Source organism: Elephantulus edwardii, unplaced genomic scaffold, assembly GCF_000299155.1.
Source record: "Elephantulus edwardii isolate Elephantulus edwardi_28Jun2011 unplaced genomic scaffold, EleEdw1.0 scaffold00020, whole genome shotgun sequence".
Lineage (NCBI taxonomy): Eukaryota > Metazoa > Chordata > Mammalia > Macroscelidea > Macroscelididae > Elephantulus > Elephantulus edwardii.
The window spans coordinates 2,053,393-2,061,996 of record NW_006399770.1 but is presented as its reverse complement, the minus strand read 5'-3'; the positions used below and the strand labels follow the sequence as shown (position 1 = coordinate 2,061,996).

The window sequence follows — 8,604 nt, the reverse complement described above, 5'->3', positions numbered from 1 at the left end:
TAGATGTTCATTGAAATGAAAAATAAAGAACCTAAATTTAAAAAAAAAAATAATTTCAGGAACAATTAAGATACACTTAAGATAAAAAATTTAAACATAGAAATAAATTTCTTCTCAAAATTTAGGTAACATGTTTTCATTTGGGGAGAAAATTATAGGTAATCAATTTCTGTCAATTAATTTTAACTTAAACAATTGCCTAAGGATAAACAAGATCACATGATATTTCAAATTACATTTATTTCAATTCTGTTTTCAAACTTTTTATATCTTGATACTCACATAAAATAGCACATAATCATGCTGTAGTTAAATGTTGTATGTAAAAAGTTTAATTAAAAACTAAAAATACAGTCAACTATTATATGATCAATAGCTAACTCAATTTAACATAATTTTGAGATATCAAATACTGATGGTTTAGAAATCTAAGACTAATATTCCTTTAGGGAATTTAATAACAAATTTTATTCTCATATTACAGATTTCATTTTGTTGATATAGACTCCTGTGAAACCTTTGAGAGCTACAACCAGGGACTTGCCTTGTTTTTCCACTTCTCAGATTTTCCTCCATTGACAAAGACAGCATCACCCCTTTTTTTCTCCACTGGTGCAAAATATTTGAGCTTTCTTTTTTGTCAAGTTTCTGCGTTATACAGGTTATTGCTTTCCTAGGTTTTACCCTTCTTAATTGAATTCTTTCTACCTTATGTCTATAAAATTCCATCTTGTGTCTATAAAAGTAAAACTGTCCTTAATCTTCCTAAATTCTGTTTCCCAAAGTCACTGTTAACTCTTTTTATATGTTAAGAACTTACTAAATCATAAGTTTAGAATCAGTGGCATATGTCTTTTATGTAAATAACATAACAAATTCAATGTTTAAGTACAGTAACCAGCCACACATAAGAGGTAGAAATCTTGATCACAGTTTTGTAGAAAAGTTGCAGTAGTTTATCTGTACCCTACTCTATAAATTATGATACTTTAATTAAAGTTGCTTCTCATTAATAGAAGGGGCGATATTGATTCTGTTTTACATGTGTTACAGGGACTATGCCAAAATCCCTAAAGCATTTTCCTGGCAAATTAATCATTCATTTAGCATTTGCTTCAGTTTTAAAAAGCCTCATGCCAGGGAAATCTAAGCAGCTCTTCTCCCAAAAGACTAAAGAAGAGGTAACTATTTTTATCTACTGTTTCTCTAGGTATCATTATTGCTTATCAAGAATTCTAGTAGTATAATCAGCAAATGGGTTCTATACCCAAATTTATTATAAAATGATTGTTTCTAATATATTTTTATCATATAGAATATTACAAATCATCTTAACCTAAAAGTCCATTTAACTCATGATACAGTTAAAATACTAGTAATTGAATAAGACGCCATAGACTTTGATAAATGAGGAAAAAAGCAAAGATAATTTTATGTGTATGTGTGTTATTCATATATTAGTGCTTATAACTTGAGAGGTTATCTAATCCTTATGTTCATATCAAATTGATATTTAAAAAGTTAGAATTAAAACAATAAGTAAGCATATACTCAGTGCTGAAACTTAATGAAAATCTACCTGCATACTTTATAAAAGATAATGCAAAAGAAAATGAAATAGCTAGGATAATAAACAAAACTCAAATATTAAGATTCTCCCAACCCAGTTAATTGCAAATGCATTTCCTCAGAATTAATTTAAAATTAGACTGACATGATTAGCCAATCATTTAGATTATAGACATTTATTTTTGGTTTTTGTGTAAGTGAACTTTATTTTCATCAGATAAGACTCTTAAGTATATCTAAATTATTTTTGTTTTTGAGAGCTTGGAAAAGGAGATACATTAGGTCCAGAACCCTGCAGCAGTATTTCCTATTGATAACAGTGTATTACTGAGTTAGTAATCATGCTAAAACTAACATAACACTTTACACGTGATATAAAAATAAAACTGTCATTTTCTCACATTTAAAAATTCCATACTTTAGTTAAGGCTAGGAATATTTGTGTCCTGACAGAGACTTTTGACCAAATTCTTCAGTGGGAAAATATGTCCTAATTTTAAGGATGGAAGTATAATGTTTCAAAAAGTATAATATTTTTAAAATTATCAAGAAAAAAAATTATCAGAATGTCAGCTTTTGAGATATAGGCCCACATATATAAAATTAATTCTTTTTACTCATTTTTACAGTGATCACATTTACATTAAAAAATTTCCAAAATGTAACTTTTTCAAAGCTGTTTCTGTTTATAGTACATGAGAGGCATATATATACAGGGCAAGTTGAGAGTTTTGTCTTCTAAACTTATATTCAAGCAATAATTAGGTAATTCACAAATGACATAAAACTTATTAATATACTGAAAGTGTCTATATAATTAATTTGAAATTGCCCCATTAAAAGAGAAACTTCTGGATAAAAAGCTTTTAAAAACAGATCACTTGGGTGTGCCCACAGGCCCAATTTTCAATTTTCAACTACTTAAATCACTTATGGAGAAAGATGGGCAGTCTCCTCCCATGCAATTTACAGCCTCTGAAAACCCACTGTAGGGTCAGTATGTGTGGGTTCTGACTTGAAGACAATGAGCTAGAAAACAAGTGATGACATTTTCAAAACTTTTCAAATTTAAGACAACAGTTACTAATATGGCTTCATTCAATTATACTTACTCTGACAAAGTATTTAGTACACACTAAGTTCAACCGGATGAATAAGATTCCTTGTGCAGACAAAAGTAAAAACTTTTCCTTTCACATTAAATTCTCCTTGTTTCACTCTTACGCCAAAAACATTTTTAAAAGACTATTGACTGTAACAGTTTATTGCATTTTCCACCTCTGTTTTTCAGTGTAAGTACCCTAGTTTGGCGTTTTAAGTTCTACTTTTCCTCTTATCTTCAAATAGACTCTTCAGCATATAAACTTGGATGGCTGACACCACCACCATGACCACTAAATTAACCATAGACCAGAAATTGACTCTGTCAAAGTTGCTTTCTTGTATATTTCGATCACGGGCTTCAAAGGCTCGAAGAAGAGTCTGGATATGACCACTTTTGCTTAACCTGGACTTGATGCTGTTGATGGATTCCTAAAGATAAAGAAAGTAATTTTTCTATAAAACAGTGTTCAGTTATTTAACTTAATTTTAAAATATATTGCAAGTACCTTGATAATAATTTTATATATTCATACATAGAATAGACAAGGTATACAGTTTGATTAATTTTGACAGGTCTTAGAATTACCTAAAGGACTTCTGCAGAGTTCCGATTAAATTATTGCCCATAAAAAGTGATTAAACAAAAGAACAAAGCTAGTGTTAATGGAAAATGGATAATATAAAATTATATTTTAGTGGCATAGTACCAGAAACTTTACAGGCAGTATCTCCTCCTTAACTTATAGGAAAGCACTGTTGTTGTTGAGTACGATAGAGTCAGAACCAACCCACAACTGACCTTATAGTGGGTTTTTAGAGGCTGTTAATGTCCTATGGGAAAGGACTGACCATCTTTCTCCCAAGGAGCAGCTGGTACCCTTGAACTTTGTGCCTTTGGGATTGTAGCACACCTTCTTGCCACAAGGCCACCAGAGCTCCCAAGAAGAAAACATTATGTTTTAAAAAACTTTATTGATAATAACTTTTACGTGTTACATAATTCACTGTATATAACAGTTTCTTTAAATTTTAGTATAATCCAATTCAGTATCTAGCAAAATACCTCATGGTTTCATCTTACAAAAAGAAATTGGAAAATATTTTCCTTTTAGATGTGCATACTATCCAAGCAAAAATGTAACAATACAAAAAAGTGTTCTAAAATCACATTCTGGAAAGGCTCCCAAGTTGTATTCTAAGTTGCACTACATCTTAAAAATTATTTTTCTTAATCAGGTTTTTGTGAGATTAAAGTAGCTTCAAAGCTAAAAGTAATATATTAAGTTTAGAATCAAATTGATATCAAACTATTTATGGCAAAAGAAAGTACTAGAAAGAATATAATAATCCTGCTGGAAATCTTCAATTAAGCAAAAATATACTCAAAAGTTTTTAGAAAGTTCTAAACCTATACAGAGTTTAATATTTATCATATGGGCATGTTTCTAAGAAATGGTAACCTGATACTGAAAACATTTCCCCCCAAAACAGGAATTGGGATTTAGATCCCCAAAGAAAATGTACAAGTAAATGTTATTATCTTCATGGTGATCACCACCCAAAGCCTTTGAATTGGTTCTGACTCATAGCAACCCTCCACTGGGTTTCCAAGCCTGTGAATCTTTGCCCATCTTTCTCCTGCAGAGCACCTGGGTGATTTGAACTGTCAACCTTCTGTTAGGAGCCTGATAAGTTTCACACACTATGCCACCAAGACTCCTTTTTATGGTGATAGTGAAAAGTGAAATTATTCAAATCTGTTGGTTTGAGGGGACAAAAAAAGTTGGAAGAAATTTTGTTTATCTTTAGGAACAGGTATATAAATTACATGTTGTTAGGTGCTGTCAAATTGATGCAAACTTATAGTGACCTATGAAAAACAGATCAAAACCTTGCCCTACCTATCTGGTCTAATCCTCATAATCTCCACTGTGCACAAGCATATTGTTGGAGTCACTCTGTCATTAATTCATATCCTTGAAAGTCTTCCTCTTTTTCACTTAAATCTAAAATATTCACCATTTTGTTTATTTATGTGGATGAAATCAGTTTGTTAAAGCAGTAAATGGAGTGCTGTACAGATAAGATTCAAAACTACTTATATTTTGTTAGAATATATTTAAGATAAAGAACTACTCTTGTCACTAAGCTTTTAAAAACTGAGGGGGAATAAAATAGAAGTGGAACTGTTGTTCATGGGGTCACCAAGAGTCTCGGTTGGCTCAACAGCACCTAACAACAACAACAACAACAACAACAAAAGAAGTGGAACTGAGGGTAGACAATTTACATTTTAGACTAGTTCTTACATACAACAGGTTATATTAAAATGCTATTTGGACTCTAGGAGGATTATTTAGCACACAATTTCCTCAGTGGAAAAATCTGAGATGATAAATCTTGGAGTTAAATATTAGATGAGATAATGTAGATAAAATGTTTATTACAAAGTTAGCTCTCATGATGTAATTTTTTTTTTTTAATTAAAACACCATACTGACCAGAATATCTTCCAGTTTCATATCCAACATATCTGTGCCGGTAATATATTTCTTCCAGTCTTCTTGTTCTTGCTCCTGTTCTCCCATATTATCCAGGATTAGTTCAAAGAAAATCACCTTCTCAGAAATGGTACTGAATGTATTGTCAAAGCAGAACATGTAGTCACCAACTTCGGTCTCTATCCTGTAATCAAAAGTACATGTTTCCAGTTATCTGTACTTCTATTTGGGAAGAAAAGAAAAAATTTAGATTTTAAAAAAACCTACCTAGAACATGATTTATGGCTACTGATTTACCTTTCAATTAAAAACTGATCCATAAACTGAGGTTTTAAAAAATAGTGATAGGCTGCAATATGTGATTCCTCCCAGCCCCCTACTTTGTAATGTACTTTACAATGTCAGGAATGAGGTCTGGGGCCAAGAACCAGAGCTTTATCCTTAGTGGCCTACGTGGTGTTGTGATCCTGGAAACTATGCCACTAATATTTCAAATACCACTAGGGTCAGGAAAGTTTCAAGACTAAGATCGACTAAGAAATAGGAATGGCCATCTACTTCTAAAATACCAGGCTTTTAAAAACCCTTCTGGATAATGGAAGAACACTGTTGGATGTAGTGCCAAAAGATAAGCCTCTCAGGTTGGAAGGTACTCAAAATGTGAACAGATCAAAACCTTGCCCTACCTATCTGGTGTAATCGTCATAAGCTCAAGCCCACTGTTGGAATCACTGTCATTAATTCATCTCCTTTAAGGTCTTCCTTTGCTTAAATCTAAAGTGACTGGTAACTTGATATTAAGGAGCTCAATATCACCCATGAGGAAACTATTTTGAGCTTTCTCAAAGTAGAGTCTACTATAATGATACAAGGAAAGTGTTTACCATGAAGAACTTTTCATTTGCTCATTTGGCAAGACTAAAATGAGGCAAAACAGTTGCACACCTCTATTAGTAAGTGGAATGTATGAAGTATGCATCCAGGAAAATGGAAGTTGTCAAAAATCAAAGCAAAGAGGTCAACATCTTTTTTTTTTCCTTTTTGGTTGTGTGTTTTTTTTTTAAAGGTCAACATCTTACGCATCAGTGAGCTGGCATGAAATGGTAAAGGCACTTTTTAATCAGACAACTTTATGATCTATTATGCCAGGAATAACAAAGTGAAAAGGAAATATGTGGTAATTATTGTGAAAAAAGAGCATTTCAAGATCTATCCTGAAGAGTACAATGCTGGGAGTGATTTGATACACAATCCATATTCATATGAGGAAAACCAGTTAATATAATTCTTCAAATATACGCTCCAACCACTAATACCAAAGATGAAAAGGACTGCTACCAGCTTTGCTGTTTGAAATTAATCAAACATGCAATCAAGATGCATTAATAATAACTAGTGACTGGAATGCAAAAGTTAGAAACAAAGTAGTTGGAAAAATATGAACTTGATTAAAAAAAGGCTGGAGATAGAGTGATATGATAGAATTTTGTACAATAAGTTATTCATTGGAAATACCTTTTTAAAAGAACATAAATGGCAAGTCTATCGATGGACTACACGGGAATCAGATTGATTATGTCTATGGTAAAAGTAGATAAAGAAGCTCACTAACAGCAATCAAAACAAGGCCAGAAGCTGACTGGAACAGACCAACTACTCATATGCAAGCTCAAAGTGAAGGTGATTAAAATCAAAACACAACCCTGAGTTTATCACAACTAAATTTCAAAACTATCTCAAGAATAGAATAAGCACATTGAACACTTATGACTGAAGACCAAATGAGTTGTGGAATGACATCAAGGGCATCGTCTATGAAGAAAGGGAAGCTCATTATAAAGACAGGGAAGAAAAAAAAAAGACCAAAATGGATGTTAGAAGAGACTCTGACAGTGGAAGAAAAGAAGTCAAATCAAGGGTGAAGGAATGAGGATGTAAGAGTTGAAAAGATTTCAAAGACAGCTTGAGAAGACAAACTATTATAGCAAAATGTGAGTTGCAATGCTGATGGATTCTATGAACAAAATTTTGAATGAAGCATGAAGCAACAAAACACTGAAGGAATAAAAAGTCACTGTACCAGAAAGAAGTGGTTAACAATGAACCACATTTCAGGAAGTAGCATAAGATGAAGAACCAGCGGGGAGAAGGGTGCAACAATGAATGAATGGAATTCCAAAATCTCTGTAGATGTTCACTGAAATGAAAAATAAACTAAATTAAAAAAATAAAATAAAAAAAAAGATGAAGAACCAACAGTACTTAATGAGGAAGTCCACGCTACACCGAGGCACTGACAAAAATAAGATCATAGGAATCAAAAGAATAACTGAGGTGTTTAAGGAAACAGATGCAGCCCTAGATGTGCTTACCAGTCTCTACCAATAAATTTGGAAGACACCTATGTGGCTAATTGACTGGAAGAGATTCACTTGTTCCATGTCAAAAAAGACAATCTAACAGAGTGCTGAAATTATCAAACAGTATCATTAATATCACATGCAAATAAAATCTTGCTGAAGATTATTTAAAAATGGCAGAACAGTATATCCCAAGGGGACTTCCAGAAATTCAAGCTGGATTTGGAAAAAGCATTGGAACAAGGGATATTACTGCTGATCTCTGCTGAATATTGGCTGAAAGTGGAGAATAGCACAAAGATGTTTACTTGTTATTATACTGATTCTACAAAAGCATTTGACTGTGTGGATCATAACAAATTATGGGTAATGATGAAAAGAACGAGAGTGATGAGAAACCTACACTTCTACACTTAGACCAAATAACCAGTTTTCTGAACAGAACAAGGTAACACTGCAGGGTTTAAAATCAGGAAAGGTGTGTGTCAGGGCTGTATCCTTTCTTCATACATATTCAATCTATATGCTCAGTAAATCATTTGAAGCTGGACTATATGAAGAAGAAATGTGGCATCAGGATCAGACTAAGATTCATCAACAACTTGCATTACGAAGATGACACAACCATGCTGGCAGAAAGTGAAAAAGTATATACTACAAAAGATCAAAGACTACAACCTTCTATATGAGTCACACCTTAATATCAAGAAAATAAAAATCCTCACCATTGGATCAATAGGAAATATCATAATCGTTGGAGAAAAGATTCAAGTTAATGATTTAATTTGTCAGTTTAAAGACCGGGGTATGCCTGATGCAAGCCCTGGTATTTTCTCTTTTTTTTATTTTATTATTTTTAAATTTTATTAGTTTTAATGAACATTTACAGAAACTTTAGGTTTTAATTCATTCATTGTTGCACTATTTTCTCCACCCTCCTCCCCAGTCTGTTCTTCTTCCCCTGCCATCCGAGTGTCTGTTTTAATTGTCCAATTGCCACAGTGCTTGTCAAAGCCAGTTCTGATTAATCTCCTTTGTCAGTGTGTCCTTTGCCATTCCCTATCACTCCT

General features: G+C 32.6%; 1 protein-coding gene across 1 annotated transcript in view; it reads right to left on the bottom strand.

Annotated features, from left to right (window-relative positions):
* Nucleotides 1-2,614: 2,614 nt before the first annotated feature.
* TMED5 (transmembrane emp24 protein transport domain containing 5) overlaps nucleotides 2,615-8,604 on the bottom strand; it is a 32,710-nt gene continuing 26,720 nt past the window's right edge. Inside the window, exons 3-4 of the mRNA XM_006882413.1 lie at nucleotides 5,175-5,358; nucleotides 2,615-3,102 (exon numbers count right to left, since the gene is read on the bottom strand). Of these exons, the coding sequence (XP_006882475.1) occupies nucleotides 2,884-3,102; nucleotides 5,175-5,358 (403 nt within the window). The 3' untranslated portion in view covers nucleotides 2,615-2,883. The remainder of the gene's footprint in view (nucleotides 3,103-5,174; nucleotides 5,359-8,604) is intronic.